The sequence below is a fragment of the Passer montanus genome, unplaced genomic scaffold (genome assembly GCF_014805655.1).
Source record: "Passer montanus isolate IOZ18808 unplaced genomic scaffold, ASM1480565v1 scaffold20, whole genome shotgun sequence".
Classification (NCBI taxonomy): Eukaryota; Metazoa; Chordata; class Aves; order Passeriformes; family Passeridae; genus Passer; species Passer montanus.
Window position 1 is genome coordinate 7,221,945 of NW_024366592.1, and position 20,440 is coordinate 7,242,384.

The 20,440-nt window shown below is 36.3% G+C and overlaps 1 protein-coding gene across 1 annotated transcript in view; it reads left to right on the forward strand.

Annotated features, from left to right (window-relative positions):
* Positions 1–20,440, forward strand: part of CCDC91 (coiled-coil domain containing 91) — a 117,483-nt gene that overhangs the window by 42,934 nt on the left and 54,109 nt on the right. The window contains exon 7 of the mRNA XM_039708185.1: positions 11,927–12,004. Within this exon, the coding sequence (XP_039564119.1) occupies positions 11,927–12,004 (78 nt within the window). The remainder of the gene's footprint in view (positions 1–11,926; positions 12,005–20,440) is intronic.

The window sequence follows — 20,440 nt, forward strand, 5'->3', positions numbered from 1 at the left end:
CACACTGGAAGTTATGGCTAAGAAACTCATGTGATTTACATATAAAAGTTGAATTTATGCATCCCTTCTAAGTTCCCTTGGAAACTTCCTTATTAATTATGGTTATACATTTTTTTTATTTGAGTGATCTGCCAAAAAGTTAATATGTAGGCAAAGTCTCAACAAATTACTAATATTTTAAACTACTCTTAAAGGTGTGTAACAGGTCACTTCTGTATAACTCCTGATAGTGAGAAAGCAGTTCCAGAGATAAAGTATTGGTTACTTTATTGTTGCTGCTCTTAAATAAATAAAGTTTTGCTGCTGAGACTTGTATAAGGTTTTTTCCTCACTAAAGACTTAAAAGGTCCAGAAGGGCATGTGACATTTAAAATAATCATGTACTTAAACTACTGAGAACTTTTTTACTATTTTTGGCAAAACTTTTATCACTGAAAGAAAGCTGATATTAATGAAAACCAGAACATCTGTTGTTAAACCTGGAGGATATTGAGATAAAACAGATTTTTCCAGTTCTGTGCAATTTCTTAAAAATAAACCTACCTTACTTGAAGATATTGATAAACACAATGCAGTGTTTTGGTTTTGGATAGGCATTACAAATTAAACCATTCTCAGGCAAATAATTGGTCCCGATGATCAACAATAATTTCCAGAAATGAGTACCATAATGATAAAATGAAATTATGAAAATAAAGGTCTGAATAATGCTTAAAAATAATCTAAGAGATTGCAATAAATGACTGAGAGAAATTCTGAATTTCTTCAGTTATAATTTTTAAAATATATTTTAAGAATAATTTCAGCCAGTAAATGTGTGCTTAATATACTGCCTGTTTATGTAAGGGGAGCATAAAGTTTCTGTGCTAGGTTTTCAAAGGGCTGAGTTTGTCTGACTTTTGAGATAAGTAAGAAGCGAGTGTGTCATTAAAAAGCAAATTTCCATTGACTTGCTAGGCAGAGAATTTGCAATAAGTCTTGATAACTTCAGAGAAGCTCAGAAGGAAAACACCTATTGAGCTCATAAGCAACGAAGAATGCAAAATGTTCTCCCTTATATTCAAACTTTTTTACTGGAAAGGTGCTTTTTATACTTGAAGAGCCTTCTTGTTAGTGATAAGCAGAAGAGGAGATCCATTTCCATCTTTTTGAGCTCAAACCTAATTCCGGACAGTGTGTGATGCCGGCTTTTGTGATAATACTTTGTGAAATACTTTTGTGAAATACTTTGTTTAAAAGAGTAAATAAAACAAAGAAAAAGAAATCAAACTGAGAAGAGTCAGCAGAGGGAACAATTCTGGGGTTTCATATGGAGTGTGATTACATCTGCCCCTTCGGAGTTCCACTACCTGCACAGAACCCCCGGTGGGAAAACAGCTGTGTTCAGCTGGATTGTTGGGGAATTCCCTGAGTCCCTGGGACTTGGACTCACTGCTTATAAAGACACATTTCAACTCTGTGTCACTCTAACACGTTCTGTGGTCTTTTAAGATAGATTAGTCTTAGATATCCTATGCTGTTATTTTCTATAAATGTGGTGACAGTTGTCAACTGAGGAGAATTATTCAGGGCTTTATGGAATTCAGCCAGAAATGCAGTGGACATCTCCCATGCCAGAAGAAAGGGGATATTGTAGCTAAAAAAAGACTACAGAAATTGTTTAAAAATATCTCATATTTCGCATAATATTTTCATTAGAGAGTTCTCTCATGAATGGGGTCTAGTGGCACTTGCCATCCTGTTTATATCAAATTTGTCTGTCTTTACTTTCACATTTTTTTGAGAAATGATTATTTGTTAAATTAAAATAGCAGCTCTTTGAAGCATGTTGCAACTCTTGTGACAATATTTTATCAGCTTTCAGCACAGTCCCATTCTGTCACCACCAATTAAATTACCTTATCCTCTACCAATCACTGACAGAGCTGCTGAATCTTGCATTGCACAACAGAAACACAGTAGTATTTTTTAAGGAAGAATAAAATTTTTATTCATTTTCATGATGTTTTGTGTTTTTAACTGGTGCTGCACTACAGCACCAGTATTTACATTTTTAAATGTGGCCTCCAGTCCTTTAAATACCTTTACATATGTTTAATAAATCTGCAGACATCCAGTTGAGAAGGCTATATTACAGCAGGATTTGCTTTCCCTTTTTGCAAACACTTTTAGCCAAGAGCCTTACTGTAAGCAATGTTTGTGCCCCTCTGAAGAGGGGAGCTGCTCAGAGCAAGAACGTGTCTTAATCATGATTTTTCTCATCTGGGTAAGCCAATTTGTGGGAGGTCTGACGTAGTGTAAAATACCAAGAAGTTTCAAACCAAGCTAAAACACAGCTCAAGATTTCTATCAAATTCAGTCCTAATGCTACAGCCTTTTTAAAATGTATTTACATTTTCATTTCTCACTAACAACAAAGAAGAGTGAGCTTGTTTTTGCCTCCTTGCCAGTTGGCTTGGAGAAGGGAACTGAGGGACTTCGAAAGGGGCAGCGTTTTTATGGTCTGGGTTTGTAGAGTTAGAGGAAACAATATTTGTGTCCAAATTAGAATCCCTCTGCTTCTCCTTCTCATTCTTTCAGCAACATCAGGGTTCTTACTGGGGAGGGAAAGTTTAGGCTTCTGTGGGATATTTGGTGGTGTTTTTCGGTTTTGGTGTTTTTTTAGGGGGGAAAGGGGGAGATTGCCTTTTTGTTCTTAACGCAGCATATTGAATAGATTAAAGAGGGAGCTGTGGAATTACTGTAATTCAAAATGAAAAATTCAAATATGAGAATTGTGGGTTTAACATCGTTGGAGGGAAAGACAGAGTGAGGGGGGAAAGAAAGTGAGGGGTGTTCTAGAAACGGGGAAAAGGCCACAAGAAAAAGATCTGGAGATGACTATCAGTAATGGGAAAGTCAGTCCCTGCCTCATATTTATGCACTTATCAAAGAATATTTCTTTTAATTTTGTTTAAATGTTAATATCATCAAGATGAAGAAGTAAATGGAGTGCATAAAAATGTCAAGAACCTTGCGTTATATTACTCTTAGATTATATTTTGAAAAGGTATATGTATATTTTTGTTATTTTCACTGTACCTTTAGAATTCTGAATATTTGTGTGTATGAATGCATTTGCTTTTTGTGGTCAATAGTAATACATATTAAAAATAGATTAGTTGGCATAGCTTAGTGATTTGTAATTTTTAAAATTTAGTAGGTCTGTGTTTTTAAAATCACAGTTCAATTAAAAAAAAAAAACAAAACACCAAAAACCAATTAAAACCTAACATAGCTTTTAGCTACCTCTAAGAAACTTAATGTAGCGTCAGTCATTGCTAACTCTTTCTGAATGTTCCATCTGTGGTTAAAACCCAACATAGCTTTTAGCTACCTCTAAGAAACTTAATGTGGCGTCAGTCATTGCTGACTCTCTGAATGTTCCATCTGATGTTTTTTGGCTTAACTGAGGAAAAAAATTGATTTTGACTTTGGTTTAGTGATTTTAGTGAGAAGCGTCAGTCATTGCTAACTCTTTCTGAATGTTCCATCTGTGTTTTTTGACTTAACTGAGGAAAAAAATTGATTTTGACTTTGGTTTAGTGATTTTAGTGAGACTGCTTTGCTTTGAGGAAGAGATTAAGTTGAATTTATCATTTTTTTAAGAGAATGATTAGATTTACCACCTACCCCACATCCTCAAACGTAACTTTTCTCCTCTGAAGTCACTAGTTTTGCGGTTAGTTCAGTACCATCAGTGTTTCACAGCAATTAAAATAGAGATATAAATAAATGTATGTTATAGTTTTCACCTGGGGTTGCTCTTTAGATGCCCAGGTTTATATCTAGCTCCAAATTATAAGGGGGTTTTGTGGGAGAGGTCAGGGTGTTTGTTTGTTTGTTTGTTTGTTACAAATCCTGTAGAATTGGAATGTCATTGATGTCAGGCAATTTGATGATCTCAGGATGTTGTCATCATCTTTGCTAATCAAGCCCAAGTTCTTTAACACATTCTTGGGAATTAAATGCTGTCATCTTGATTTGTCCAACTTATGTGTTGCCTGTAAAAGAGCAAAGCAAGGCTTTCTTTCTCCTCCCACGTGTGAATTTGACATCTATTTGTAAGTGGGGTTTTTGTCACCCCAGAGGTGGGAGGTGGTGAGAGAAATAACCCAAAACAGGCTCTCATGCTTCAACCAGCACAACAATTGACTGGGTTCTGGGGACCCATGCCAAATGTACACATACAAATGCACGGTGTCTGGGAAGCAAGCAGGACCTGAGCTTCACCAGCTCAGCAAAAAGGAATGGCAGAGATGTCATTTGTAAAAACGAGCAGCTTCAGCCCACAGAGCTCAGGAGTGAAGAGAGAGTTGGTACTGTGACAGAGTTCTGCATCTACTCAGAGACTGGGGGAAGCCTCTGGTTGTTGGAAAGAGACAGGAAGGATGCTGGACGGATAGATCCAGGCACAAAAGCCTCTTGGTCTTTGGGAATGTCATGGTGTAGGTGCTCTTGGCAGCCATTTCCAGGCACATGAACAAGGTGATTGGAAACAGGAAAAATGGATTTTCCAAAAGACAAATGATGCTTGAGCAACGTGATTGCCTTCTGTGATGAAACTGCAAGATTTTGGATGAGAGGATTGAGGTGTACACTGACTCAGGCTGGAGAAAAGATGCTTAGAGGACACCTAATAGCAGACAGTCAATGTCTACAAAGTTGTCAGAAAAATGGAGCCAGGCACGTTCTGAAGAGGTGTGTAGCAGGAAATTGTGATAGATTGAAGCATGGGAAGTTGCAACTTTTTATAAGGGAAAAAAGTATTTTATGATGAAGATAAGCATTAGGATGTCTTAGCCAGTGATGTTGTGAAATCTCCATCTTCAGAGTTTTTCAAGATCTCACTGGACAAGGATCTGAACAATCTGGTTTGAATTCAGTGTTGATCTTTCTTTCAGCAGGAGGTTAAGCTAAATGACCTCCAGAGGTTCCTTCCAACCTGAATGATTGTGTGATTTTGTGATTTAATACTTTGGTCACAAAAGGAGAAAAATAAATAGCCTACTCCCAGTCACTAAAGTTATAAGTCCAGTCCAGGGGATATTCCCCAGGCTGAATTATTTGGAATATTTTACTCCAATCTGGCCTACCTCATTGCCAATTAAGGGCAGGGTCAGGAATGCCTGAACCAAAAATCTGATTAATGCAGTATTTGAAATGGTAAACTAGTCAAAATATCAGTTACTGTAAACTTAAATAATTGTTGTATGGAATATAACATTTTTGGTGGTTTTCAGTATATCTGCCATGTTAGAATAGGAGCTTGTACTATGAAACCTATCCACGTTAAGTGTGAGGTTTTACAGGAAGCAAAATAGAGTTGTTCAGCTGCATTACAAGTTCCCTAAGATATGCTGGAAGTGTAAAGGACTTCATATAAAATCTGTGTATCTGTGATTTGGATAACTTTTTCTAGACTGTGGGAGATGCTTCCTTCCAGCTGGAATTTTTCTGAGGTTAGGCAAAAATCCCTTTCTTGCAGAATTCATAGCAGTATCTTAAAATAAGCAAGCAGTAGTTAGTTTTCCTCTTTTCTTTATGTACTTCTTTGTTTTCTCTGGTAAAGGTGTAACTTCTCTCTCTTTGTATTTTTTTTCCTCTTTCATGCTTAGACTACTTATGACTTTTTCAGGAAAAAAAACAAATAACCAACAAGTTAATCTTGAAGCTTACAGCTTGATGTAAACTTTACAGCAGTTCTCTGATGGAGGAAAATTTTGGGAGTTCAGTCTCAGATTATGTTTGCGTTCTGGTTTGGACAATATAGTCTAACTGACAAACATCTGAGCTAATCAAATCTGGTTATTTCATATCCCTCTTTTCTCTGAAACAGCACAGGCAAGAGAAGTTTTTTCATGCAGATCTTCAGCTAAGAAAGAATTTAAAAAGCTGTATCGTCATCTTCAATGCCTGTATTTCTTGGTATTCACTTTATCCAAAACTCTTTTATTTGATGCTCAATTTCCCAAGCTGATGGTTATTTTATTTTTTTATTTTTTATTTTTTTGATCCAAATTATTCTCAATTTTCTTATTAAAAAAAATAACAGCAAGTTGATGCAAAGATGGATACTTGTGTCTCTGGTTGTCCAGTGAATTCTCTGAGTTTTGTTCAACTTGCACATCATCTCTTGTCTTCTGGAAACCAACAAACACAATTGTGTTTGTAGCCTGGAATGAGCATGGCAGCAATTTGTGTTGAGGTTGCTTTGCTTGTACTTTAATGGGAAAAAAGCTGTTGATCAGCTAGTTTTCATATAGTGTGTCTGATTTGGAATGCTTTTACTGTTCCAAAATATATTTACAAATCAGAAAAGGAGTTAATATTGAAAGAAGAGATAAGTACATCACCATTGTTTGCTCCCAGAGTTTTAATTAAAGAGGCAGACAAAGAAAATAGTTCACATACTGAAAATGAAAAGGAGGTTCAAATGTAAAGATGTAACTTATCTTTCTATTGATTTTTGTGCTAAGTATGATTGCTTATTTTATAATGAATCTTGCTTTATATACTTCAAAACCAAGGAAGTATTTTCAAAAACAATTAAGTTTTTTTATTACATTGGAAAAAATTGCGAAGATATGGTAATCTTACAGCTCGACATAAAATTATTAGAGTATTTACATATATTGATGCTATGAGTTCTTATTTTGTATCTTCTAGAAGTAAATCTTGGAAAGTTTTTATTCATGCTGAAGTGAAATTTATTCCTGCATGCTTTTGAAGCTACTTGACTGAGTGTCAAGTTTCTTTGCAGTCGTCTTAGGTTTTTAAACATCCATGAAAAGACTGAAGGTATCCTCTAGGAATGTGCTGTGAACACCATTATGTGTTACCAATACTACAACTCTATGAAAATTCAATATGCATTCTTTAAATTAGTTGTATTTCTAAAGCATATGTTAGTTACTTCTCAAAGGTTAACAGAGCTGCAGATGGAAATGTTACCAATTTTTGGTGCCTAATGTATCTCTAGTTAAAGTTTTGTTGATATAAATTGTGGGTTTGATTATTATTAGTTTTGACATTTGACATTTCATATGATTGAAACTGGTAATAAAAGATTGTATCCAGAATAAATATTGGAAAAGAGCATGTGTACTGTAGTGAGCTGTATGCAGTGGGTCCTTTGGAAGGGCTCACCTGTGATAAATATGCAGCACTCCACTGTTGTTTGCTCTGTAAGATCTTTTTTAGTGCTTTCTGTGGAAAAGTTTTGAGAAAACCCAAGTAGCCTCAGAATTCATACCTAGTGTATTAGGACTTGGTGAAAACAATTACAGAGTCAGCTAAATTGGCAAAGACTTTGGAGAGCATCAAGTCCAGCCTATGACCTAACACCAGCTTATCAACTAAACTGAGTGCCACATCCAGTCTCCCTTCAAACCCCTCCAGGGACAGTGATTCCACCACCTCCCTGGGCAGCCCATTCCAGAGCCTGACTCTGCTCTTTTTGTATCATCCCTTCAGGTATTTATATAGACTGATAAGATCCCCCTGAGCCTTTTCCAGACTTGACAGTCTTAACTCTCTCCGTCTCTCTTTATGTGAAGGATGATCCAGACCCATCATCATCTTTGTGTCCCTTTGCTGGTGTCTCTCCACTATGCCCATGTGTTTTTCTCTACTGGGGAGCCTAGAGCTGGACACAGGAATGGCCTTAAGAGTGCTGAGTGGAAGGGTGGGACCACCTCTGTGACCTGGGGGCAACGTTTAGCCTCATGCAGTCCAGGATTGTTGTCCTCATGTTCAGCTTCTTGTCCCCTGGGACATTCTGCCACCTTTGGGGTGTGGCAGTTCAGCCAGTTTTCAATACATCTCTCTTTCAGCTTCTCCTGACCACACTTAGGCAGCTTCTCCATGAGGATTTTAGAGAAGTGTCAAAAGCCAGCAGTAACTAAAATACCCATGAGTTACAGATACTTCTTCCAGCACAAATCCAAAACATATAAGTGAAAAACTTCTACTGTGAAAAACCTTACTGTGAAAAACTCCTACTGTGAAAAACCCTACAGTGAAAAACTTCCCTCTGTCACAGGGAAAACTGGCACAATTACCTTCCCAGGTCCTGACTTGGGACTTCCTAGCCTGTAGCTCCTTGTGGATTCTTGTCATTTCCTGAAGGCGTGGATGACATTTCCTACCTCCAGTTCTCAGACACTTCTTCAGTCATTGTGATAGCCCACAGCTATTGAGTGGAGCCTCACAATTGTATCTGCCAGCTCCCTCAGCACTTGTGGGGTCATCCTGTCAGGCATCACGGACTTAATTATGTCCAACTTGCTGAAGTATTTCCTAACATGACCCTCTTTCACTAAGCTGCCCTTTTTTCTAGACCCTTGCAATGTGCAGGTCAGTCTCCTATCTATAGAAAGAAGGAAAACTCTCCTAGTGTAGTTTTTTCATACTTATCTATATGTATCATGAAGTGTACTACAGTAAATAATTACATAAATACTGATATATTTTTAAATACATGCACCACGTAAAGTTGTGTTGGGTGTTACAACTGGCTTCAGTATCAGTAGCCATTGATGGCAGCTGGCAACCCTTTCCAAATTAATATTTTGTTCTTTATGGACAATGGTGGAATTTAATTTGATCTGAAGACTGATGCTTTTGAGATAAGAGACATAAAAATATCCTAATGAAGCTCAGAATGCTTTTATGCTTACTTTGTTGTTTAAGGGAAATATGTTCTCTTGTCAGCTTCCCTGGCATTGTTCTCCTGTTCATTCCTTCCTTGCTTCCTCTTGCTATCCTGTCCCACCATTTAGATTATGTGGGGAAGTAGGAAACTATCTAGGACATACGTTGCCCTGCTACATTTGTAACTTCATCCCAAAGAACTATCTGTGTAAGATTTTAAAAACCTCAAGGCAGCCAGGGAAGGCTTCCTGAGCCAAGTGTAGGTGCTGTTTACCATATCATGCAGTTTTGGTAGTAAAAAGTGCTTTCATACTAACAACACTTTAGCTTCACCACTTCTTTTTATTGTTTAATGTCCTCTTCAGTGGAGGGTCTCTGTATGCACATCCTGTAGGGAAGAAGAAAGAGCAGATATAAACTATAATTGTTCTTCACAAAATATTAATGTCTTAAATGTGACAGGGTAGAGACCTTTGTTCTATACCTTAAATACTCAGAGAGGGAACTGTAGTTATGTTGCAGTGTGGGGCATGTGCAGGCTCTTCCATACTATTTCCTTTGCATAGTTTTTCACATTTAATCAGTCATAATATTCCCAGCAGGCTGCTCTGTTCACACTCACTCAACTCTGGCTCAACTCATTTCTAACTCAGCAGGAAATGTCCTCACCACCACGATGTTAGGCAGTTGTTTGTGAAAGTTCATTTGCTACCTCACTTCATTTTTCACCTCAGAGTCTTCCATTGTTATGCTTCAGGTACAAATTATGTTTACTTGTATGAAATAAATCAATGTCTCCTTGCTTCCTGTGGTGAGCTGAAGGTTGTGTATAATGTGGGGGTTTTGGTTATCTTGGGATATCTGAAATCTTTCACTCCTCCCTGTATTTTTCCTTATCTTTAGGTTCTTAGCTGTATCTTTCACTAGGATGTTGATGATAGAACAAAAGTGAAAATCCTTGCTTTGCTAGAGACCTGGAGATGCTCCCATGTCTTAGTTCTGTAGAGCTCACATTCTTATTTCACATGGACAGAAATAGTGACCAATCTCTATTTTATACACAATAGCACACTCTAGTGTGTATATTAATTAGCCATTATGGACTGATTCTCATCATGTTTACCTCAATTTCTCCTTTGCATTCAACACTGCTATTATTTTTTCTCTGTACTTGGGTGATTTGAAGGAAATATTTATATCTTCAAATAAGAACTTAGCGTTTCTTAACAGAATCGTTATGATGCTAAATGCTATTAGTAATTTTTTTAAATTATGCTCTTAAGGAAGAGTTGATTTCATGGAGACAAAAATTTCAGTGCAATGGACTCCACTATGAGGACTTTTAATGATGTAATTGTGTAATTGTGTAAAGCAAAGATGGATTTGAAATTTGTCTTCTACTTCAGCTACCTGCAGGGAGCTATAGTTTACCTTCTTGCATGAGAACAGAAATGAAAAGGGAAGAGAATGCATTAATTTCTGAGGTACTGGCTCGGACTGAGGGTGCCACAGCCTTACAGAAGACAGGCAGTCAGCAGCAGCTCAGATACCTGCCTTGAAAATTTCCTGCAGGAATAGAAGAATATTTACAGGTGTTACAGGAATGCCTTGGTGTCGATGCTTCAAGTTGTGTTACCAGTTCACATTCAGGACATGACCTTGAACAAGTCACTGGTTCTGAAAACTTGAGGAATTCATTGTAAGGGGACAAGTGGCATTTTTTGCTCTGTGTTTTGCTTTGCCTGGTATTGTGAGTAAGAGGCACTGTGCTTTCTACCAAATGGGATATCTTACTTCCTCAGTCAAAACAATTGGGTTTTCTTAACCTGTATAGTATCAGAGTTTGAATGATTTGTGATATCAGTGATATATTACTGCATCACAGTGGGATTAAAATGATGTAACCACATGTTGTGTGTTGTTGTCTGAGGTAATATTTAATGTGCACAGCAAAATATTTCCATCTGTAATTCTTCTACTTAGCAGCGGTTCTTGCTGGGCTTCACAAAAGCCCACCGTTTTATTAAAGAAAATGCAAATGTCTCAGTAGATTTCGGCTAGAGGTGAGAGGATTGTGTAGCTGTAGTTTCCTAGTTTTTGCTAAGAATGACTCTTTCAGAAGAAAGGAATTGAGAGCAGAAATCTCTAGTTAAATACAGTTACAGTCTGATTAATTAATTTTTAATGGTCTTACATGCTTTGTTAGACACTAGGTTTTTCTTATTCCAAACACACAGATCTTAGGAAGCATAGAATTTTATTAATTAATTTCAACTTTATTATTACCCAAAAAGCAAAAAATTATATAGTGTAAGTTGTGTATGTTTTTGTCCTGTGATCACTGCAAAGTAACATTTGTGATTTATGTGTTTCTGCTTTCTGCACCAAGAAAATCCAATGATTTCAATCCAAGATGATTTAAAGCAACTACATCCTGCCATATGAGCTGATGCAAGAACAGACCCTGAAGCAAAGAACAAGGAGGGGGGGAATGTTTTTCATCTTCTTACTAATTGATGATTGGAAAAAGTGGTGCTGCTCATTGATAAGGGGGAAATGCTGGTGAAAATCCAATGAGGTCTTCACATTGCAGCCTTAGCAAACTATTAGATAAAGAAAAAAAATGCTAGAATGTTTCTCTCCAGGTTCCTTTTACATAACTGTGAAGAAAATAAAAAGTGAACAATGCAGCTTTGTTTGAAAAACCTATATAGGATTTCTTTTGCAAGAAGAATTTCCCAGGAATCTTAAGAATAAAACAAATGATGAAAGAAGAGCCACATAAGTAGGAAAAGATGTGCATTTCTGAGAATAGTCAATTTGATACTACTTTATCTCAACATTTTTATTGATAGAGGCAGTAAATAACCGTTACTAAGAAGGTGATTTGGAAGTCCTGTCATCCACAGGTATACCAAAAAACAAAGAAAGTTCTGAAAAAATAAAAAGGAGAACCATTTAGAACCATCTGAGGTCTATAAAGTAAAGTTAAGAAGTAAAAATAAGTTTAGTGCTTGGACCTACTTGAATTTAGCATATAGGTAGATAGATACATACACATATAATATTAATATACATTATATATATAATATCTAAAGGATCAAGCTGTGTGCATTTCTTCATGAAAGATACTAAAACAGGAAAATAATTGCCATTTATTTATTTATTTATTTATTTACCTGAATTAAAATTGATATGTCATGTGCCTAATGTTTTCTGTATTTTTGTACAGGAAAAGCATAAACAGGAATTAGAAGACATGAGAAAAGCTGGACATGAAGCCTTAACTATTATTGTTGAAGAATTCAAGGTAAGTGAGTTGCCAAGCTAACAGAATTTCCAAATGGTGTTATTGTAGTTGTGAATAGGATGACTGCCTGCAGTGCACAATTATTAGTATTGCTTGTGCTGATTGCTCGACCTCTCTCGCTGTCTTTTCTGTTGCTTTCAATTTAGATTGTTTGGTCTGAAATTTTGCATGACATGTTTTCCCAGTCTGCGCTTTGGAAAACTTCAGATAGAGTTGGTTAGCCATTTTCAGTAAGGAAACTTAAAACCAGAACAAACCAAACATTCTCAGTCAGTTGTGGTAAACTTTGGGTTGGATTGTTTATCACAAATCCACATTTTGGACCTCTTCAGTCTCCAGAGCTGCACTTGCAGGAAAGCAGCATCACAGAGCAGTTCAGCAGGTTTTTATCCACACAGCACTAAGGGAAAGAGTTCTGGATAAAGTAAAGCAGAATCTGTAGCTCTTCTTTCATGCTGTTTTAGTTCCTGTCAGCTTGTAAAATAAAAGAACTGGATGTTACTATGGAGCATAAATCTGTGTCTTTTGTTCTGTTATGGAAACTATTGGGTAGGAAACTCGCAAAGGGCAAAAACTGAATCAAGTTAGGAGGAGAAGGTAAAGCTAAGAATTCTAATTAGACTTAAAACTGGTAATAGGAAATGGAAATTAAGGCTGGTTTTGAAAATGAAAAGGGAAAGTTAAGACCTGGTAGGCAACTGTGAACTGACAAAAAAATCTGACAATGTAGTTAGTGAAGGGGAATTTCAGATTTTAACTGTTTGGTAGCAGTAATTTGTAACCAATCTGGCATGCAGGGCAGGAAGATGTAGTGGTGGGCTTGGCAGTGCTGGGTTAGGGGTTGGACTTGATGATTTTAGCAATAATTTCCAATATTAATGATTTTATGATAATAAGAAAGCCTTTTAATATCTTGCTAGTAACTGTTGATAGTTTTTTAACTAATATTGAAATTGCCTCTATGTAGAAATATGTCTGTCTCCATCAATATGACTTATACTAATTTCATTCTGAACCTATACAGAAAAACATTTTAAAAGTTTCCATTCCTGAGAGAACTTAAACATGGCCACTGGTGGTGTCCCACTTCTCCAAGCCTCCCTCATTTCACTTCTGGGGCAGAATTTTGCTCCTCTTCCCTTAATTCTTTGAGGACTCCTTTGCCTTAGAAGTTCTCAGAAGGGAATTGTATTTGGAGTGTGCACCTTTGGATGTTCCACTGAACAACTTCAATGGCAGCATTTTTAGTTTCTATTTTGTTCTAGATGTAAAATGTCTGTCTGTACCTGTGTGGACTTACATTTGAAAAAGCTTGTGAGCTTTTGGTAATTGCTGCACTTACATTTCCTTCTTTTTAGTTCTGAAAATATAAGCAAATTGTGAAATCCAATGATTTTATGGTGTTGAATGAAAGTTTTGAGTGTTTTCGAGGTGTAATTTTTCACCGTTTTAATTGATTTGTGTGAACTAAAGGAGAGCTCTGCATGGGTTGTATTGGTCCTTTAAAGGAATAATTTCTTCCTGTGTAGTTGGGTAAAGGGATACATTTATGTACCATAATAATTTTTGAAAGCTGTTTTACCCAGCAGCAGCTGGGTATATCTGACATGCCTTCTGCAAAGTAAGATTTATGTTTATCAGTGATTTGGCACAAAAGATTAGGGAGTTAATTGAACCCTGTGTTTCTAAACAATGTTTATATTTACTGTATTATTTCTCATAGAATGTTTATATTCAAGTTACATAAAGTCGCTCTTTAGTACCATGGAACCATGACATGAGTACACCTCATACAAGCCTTCCTGTGTCCTCATGTGGTTAGTTGAACACTCTGATGAGAAATAATATCAGATATGCCAAGCTCTGATTAAATGACTGCAATCAGCCCTGTTTGCAAACATGAAGTGACTTATTCATTAGGGTTTTAAAAAAACCCAAGCATGTTCTGGTTGTTTGTTTAATACCTTTCTTGTAATCCTTTGCCATGTTCTTTAAATAAAAAAGTAACACTGTTTCATCAGTGGAGGTAAAATCTGTTCTGTATTTTTGTTTGAGAAAATTTTCTCCTGGATTCTTTTAAAATGTTAATTCATTGTTAATATTTCAAAATGAAACAGGGCTAAGATTTATTTTTTCTTAAGTAAACGAGTCAAATGTGGTTTTGTAATTATAAAAGTAGTATCTTCCATTCTTGGGGCTTTTTAACTGCTCAGATCCTTAGCAGTTTATTCAATTTTTCAGACATGATGGCAATTAGATAACCAGATAACGGTTCCTAATGTAGCATTTGTTTAGGAATGTGAATTAGTCCTTTCAGTGAAAGACAGAATCATGAGATTCATTAACTCTTTTAATTTACTCATGATTAGCCAGACTTAATTTTGTGCTGAAATACATCCTCTTTAGATTCAGACTGTTTTACTCTAATACATATTGTTTATATGCAGAAGTAACTTCCATTTTCAGTAGGTTTTTTGTAAATACTATCTAATTAATCCCCAAGTTACCCTGAGTGTGGAAATTCACCTAAACAAGTGTATGGGTCATTTAAAAAGGCATGGGAAGGAAAATCTTATTTGCGATGAAAACAGGCTTATTTTGAATTCCTGGGGATTTAACGAAGTGAACTGATGAGGGTTATTCCAATCAGGGGATTGCTCAGGCCCTAATTAGGTTGTGTTGCAGTCAGGAGTGTTGGAATTCTGACTAATCCTCTCTGAAACCAGTCCATTATAATTCTGTGGTGCTGCTCCAAGCAGAGCCATAGCACAACTTATAATGCCCAAATTGGTTGTTTAAGGATAGTTTGTGAAAATATGAGCAGTTCATCCTTAGCCCCAGGAAATAATCCCCAGATGCCTCAAACCCCAAATCCTGTAACTTTTATTTAACTTTTATTGAAACCTTGGAACAACAGTGGAAGAACAACAGTGGAAGAAAGTAGTCTGACTTGTCTTTTCTGTATTCCTGGCATAGGTAAGTGTTATTGTTGGTGGATTTGTGAACATGCCTTCCTTTTGGTTTACAGAGGTGAAGAGAGTTGCTGTTTTGTAGCTTCTGTGTCCAATGCTGCCAAGCTGGTAACCAGAAAAACACAGTTTTCTTTCATTCAGAACTAAGTCCATTCCTTCCAGATGTCCTGCTGCAGACCTCTGTTGTTGTTGATGTATTTTCCTGTACTTCCAAATGGCTTACACTTCCTTCTAGTCCCTTTCCTGCATTTTGGGGACTTATTTGTTGTAAAAGGGACAGTATTTCTCCACATGGTTCTTTCCCTGCTGTGGTATCCCTGGGCAGACATGTACTTAAATTTGAGGACAAACAATTCCTACTCCTGACTGGTCCTTCTTAATATGGCAGCAGTGTTGAAAATGCAGATCTTTCCCTACTGTGGTATCCCTGGGCAGACAGGTACTTAAATTTGAGGACAAACCCCCTCAATTCCTACTCCTGACTGGTCCTTCTTAATATGGCAGCAGTGTTGAAAATGCAGCTTACACAAGAAGTAAAATATTGAACTACCTATCTTCAGGGACCTGGATATACCAAAGCCCTTAGAATTAAATTCAGTTGTCTTTGGAATGTTCACTTGTTGAATGTGTTTGGAAATCCATTAATAGAGACCATTAGATGCTTCGTAGCACAAACCTTCAAAAGCCTTGGCCATTGTTAAGCATCTCACATTCTAATCTTCCTTACAACAAATAAACCATCCACAACACAGTCACGAAATTTGTATTAAAAACCACAGGAAAGCAAATTAAAAATTAACTCACTGTTCTGTGTAGGCCAAGTTTCCCCTTCTCCTGTTTACCTAATTTTGTTTAATTTCTGTCTTTCATGTCATTGTTGTTTTAAACTTTTATCCCTGGTAATTAGCCACGGTAAAGAAAAGTAAATGTAGATCTTGGAAGTTTTGCTTGTGGGATCACATCACATCTTAAGATATTTACCACAAGCTACATAAGAATTTCTCCTGTGCTTATTTAGTCAAGCTTTTGTTCTGAAATTGTCACAGCTCTGTAAATAGATGAGTTAATAGTTTTAATCTGTTTTATTTCTCATCCTATGAAATATCCTCTACTGTAAGCTTTAAAGAATATGAGGTTACATACAGGTGTATTTATTTGATGGGTTTTATTCTCTTAGATTATTTTATGCAAAAAGACAACTGCATGAATCAGATGTGTGTTCTCGTTATAGAAATGAACTTCAAGGTGCAAAGTTCTTCCCAGCCCTTGCTGTACTAAGAGTTTTGTCCACCAGTTTTCAGTGTGAGGTGATGGGGTTTTTTTCAGATTTTCAGAATGTAAGAACAGACAGATTTTCAAAGCATGGAATATGTGGGGGCCATCAGATTTTCTTTCAAAAATATTTGTGCCAATAATACACCTCTGAACTGAAAGGTTACTCTCCAATAAACAAAAGAAATTTTAAAGGATTTCATTACAAAAGAAGTTAATCTAGAATCAGGATATCTTTTTTTAGACATAGTTTATCCCTAGTGAGGGAAAGCTCTGAAATGTGGCCAGTTCTCAGCTCTTTTAAACATCAGCTTAGCTTATTAAGTTTCCAAGCTGACATCCTGGCTCAGAAAGGCCTGACACATGAATAAAAGGACAAATCCAAAATTGTTGCAAGGGCTTGTATTTCACTTCCAACTTCTGTGCTTGTTCATGTGCAAGTCAAACTAGAATTAAAGTGAGCCTAGAATATAAAACAACATTGTTTTTTCTCATGGAGAGCTGGTGGCTGGAAAATGAGAGATTCCTTGGGATTTTACAGTACAAGAGTACTTCTGTACAACAGTGATGCTACCAAGGAAGTCTCTCTAAAGAATTTCAATAACAACGAGGTGCAATCAAGTCTCATACTTTCAGAGATCTGGCTATCAAAAAAATTTTATTGCTAATTAAAAGGCCTTTACATTTTGAAAGCAATTAAAAAATTGCAAGGAATCTTTCCCTCCCCTTCTAGTAAGGACCAATTTTGTATGTTCTTCTGACTATAGAATAATAAATAGAGGTTTAAATATTATAAAAACTGGAAGGTTAATAGACGATTAAGAGGGAGTTTGCAGTTTGTTTCTGGAAGGAGTCTGTGAGAACATTGTTTTGTGGAAAATAAATCTTTTGCCCTCACATACCAGTAAAACTGAGCTATCTAGATAAACCCAGCATAGTATTCAAACTGTAAGTTGTTGATCCTTACTGGTATGGATCAACACTGTTTCAACCACAAGCAGTTGAATGTGCTTGTGGATATTCAACATATATCCACAAATATTCAAGAAATAAAAAAATTCAATTTTTTTATATCACTGCAAAAAATATATTATCCCTTTTTTTTTTATTTAACCTCCCTTATTCCATAGCACCTAAATGGACATGTTTCATTTTCACTAAAAAGGCAGGCTCACCTGGAAAGAGCCCAGTCATGAAAATCTGCAATATTTTGGGCTGAAGTGGATAGGTTGAATTCTTTTGAAAAATACATTTTCAGAAATCTTCTAAATAGCTTTGTTTGTATCATCTCTGTCTTAGCTAATAGCTGAATTAAAACCCAACTAGTAAAATACTGCATTTTATTGAGTTAATGCATCTTTTCCACGGGTCAGGAAAGAATTTGCATTGTGTCCTCTGTTCCGTTTTATCATTCAGCAATTGGTTAATTGCATTTCACCCTTAAATTAAATACTAGCGAGTTATTAAGTGGTGGAGACAGGATGCTAAATTAGATGAATCATTGTCTAATGCTATAAAGCATAAAAATTCCAAAGTATTATTGCTGTATTTAATGCGGTTCGCATGTTTGAAGCAGTGTGGTAACTTCTCATTAGTAACTTTTATTTTTAAGAATGACTTGTTTTGGTCATCCTGACTCATCAGTTTTGAAGTAAAGAAGTGGTTTGATGTACTGGCTTCCATTAAGTTACTTAAACAAGTCAATGATGCTTGATCAGAATATCTTTTGGATTGACTGTGGCTTTTGATACAGTGCTTTTAAGAAACATTCTAAAACATAACCCAGCAACATGTATACCATGATTTGTATCTTTGTTTTTCATGCTGCCTTTATTCTTTATAGCTTTTCCCTATAGAAAAAAGAGGGAATTGAAAGAAAGGGGTTTGGTAATTTGTTACTCTTGGGGAATTCAGGAAGAATTGGGATAACGGTCTTATTTTGGCTATTTCATTCAAGAGGGTTTCTCATAAATTCTAGCTTCTAGCCTTACAATAAATTCTGTCTGGGCTGTGGTTTCTGTTGCCAGTAGAATGAACACATTATGCACTAGGGCTGTGCAAGTAGGTTTGTATTAAAAATAGGCTGGGGTGTCCACTTTTGGCAAAACCATAGTTACTGCACTTTTGACTTTTTAAGTATATGGAGAAATTTTAGAGATAATCTGGTACTCAGTACATAACACACTGTAGAAATGCAGGATGAAGTGTTGTGATCATTTGTGGTTTTAAGCTTTTCTACTCATATTTGGCACAGTGCAGTTTTTCAGTCCCTGGTGTGTGTGCAGGAATGCCATTCTCCAGGATTCCCACCACACAGGTGGTGTGCTGTCAGTTCCAGAGCTAAATACTCTGACCAGTGCTAAGACATGGCATAGATGTGTATTCCCATAAAAAACTCCCAGGGTGATCATGGATCTTATTATGATATTTGAATTTACTTTCAGCTTAAGGTCTTCTAAAATTATTTCAATGTATGAAACTTAAAGCTCAGTTCTTTGTCTGAGCTCAAACAGAGGTTCAGACTAATTTACTTAATTTACCTAATTTAATTTAAGAACGTTTTGATCATGAAGATTTTTTTTTATAATGGTTTGAGGAAATAACTTTTTTTTCTATGATTTTTATAATGCATCACATATCAAACTAAAATGAAGACCCTATAGAGAACTTAAGGGGTTTCACTCTATTTTTTTCTGTCAGAAGCCACCATGACGTTCTGGTTATTGAAGGAAAAGAAGCATCAATTCTCTGACATTTTTTTGGGTTAGTAGAGAGATCAGAAAGTGGAGAAGAAGCCAAGGCTGGATGGGGCTCTGGGCCACCTCGTCTGGTGGAAAGTGTCCCTGCCTACAGCAGAGAGTTGGGGCTACATGATCTTTAAAGTCCCTTCCAGCCCTTAAAATCCTATGATCCTGTGATTCTCTGATGATCCTTCTCAACCAGTGTCAAGGAAGTTCATTGCACAATATATAGAAGGAAAAATTAATTAACAAGAGCACTCATGTTGAAATCCTACCCTTGACTTCATGCAACAGGTGCCATAGGCTAGATTCTGCTGTAAACTTACTTGAAATGACTCCATTAAAAGGAGACTGTTTCAACTATGCCAGCTTGGTGTTAGGTCATCCACTGTACATTTATGGAATGTCAGCCCAGCAGCACAATTAAAAACTCCTCCTTAAGTAATTAAGGAAGAAAGTGGTGTTTTAGCAGTGATAAGAATATTTGCCCAGGACAGCAATTAATCAAAAGACTTTTGGTGTCATTGTTGTTGTAACTGTAGAGATACTGATCATCAAGTAGCCAAATGTGTGTTTCAGTTAAGCAAATGAGCTAATTGGTAATTTTTTTTTTAATCATTAAATTTGAGTAGTTGATTATCTTGAAATTTGCCAAAGATTTGGATGGGTATCACATATCTGTGCTGTATTTCCCATTGAGAAACCTGTAGTACTGTTCTACAGAAGGAGATTTTTCTCTTTCTCCTCACTTGGCCAACTAGTGGAACAGTTAAATTCAGCATCAACCCTGTGGTGCTATTTAAACTGCATTAATAGTGAGTATGACAGAAAAGGAAGGCTTTTCTTTCTGAATGTGGAATTTTATGTATTTTCCATAGAAAAATAGTAATAGTAAGTTAATTTTAAAAACTTAACAGCCTCTACATGCAATCCAATGAATAATGATTATTTCATTGAAAACTGAAAGTTCTTTATACCATTTAATAGGATTTTAGCAGTTGCCAGTGAAGTCTGCACAGCAAAGTGCATAAGGTGACTCAACCCTTGGCCTGAGCAAGGAACTGTCTGAGAAGTGCCATGGCAGCCTAATGACCATTCTGTTACTGTGTTCCCAAAGAACAGAATTATTTTGATTTTTTTTGTACTGGTTACATGAAACATTCCTTGCTACAATAATTTAGGCAAAAGAAAGAACCCAAACCCCAAGGTCCAGGCTGAATTTTTGCCAGTGATATGTGGCTATTCTAATTTAGGCAGAGTATAAAGATTTATGTACAGAAGTTACACTTCCTTGAGAGTTCAGTTTTTCTGAGTGCTCAAATTTCTATGAATGAAAGAATTTAATTTAGTTAGAGATAAACTGGCTTTTTTGAAAGTAAACTTACAGTTTTCTATATACCTTGCAACTACCAGTAAATGTTTTCTTACACTTTGATTAAGCACAAATTTTA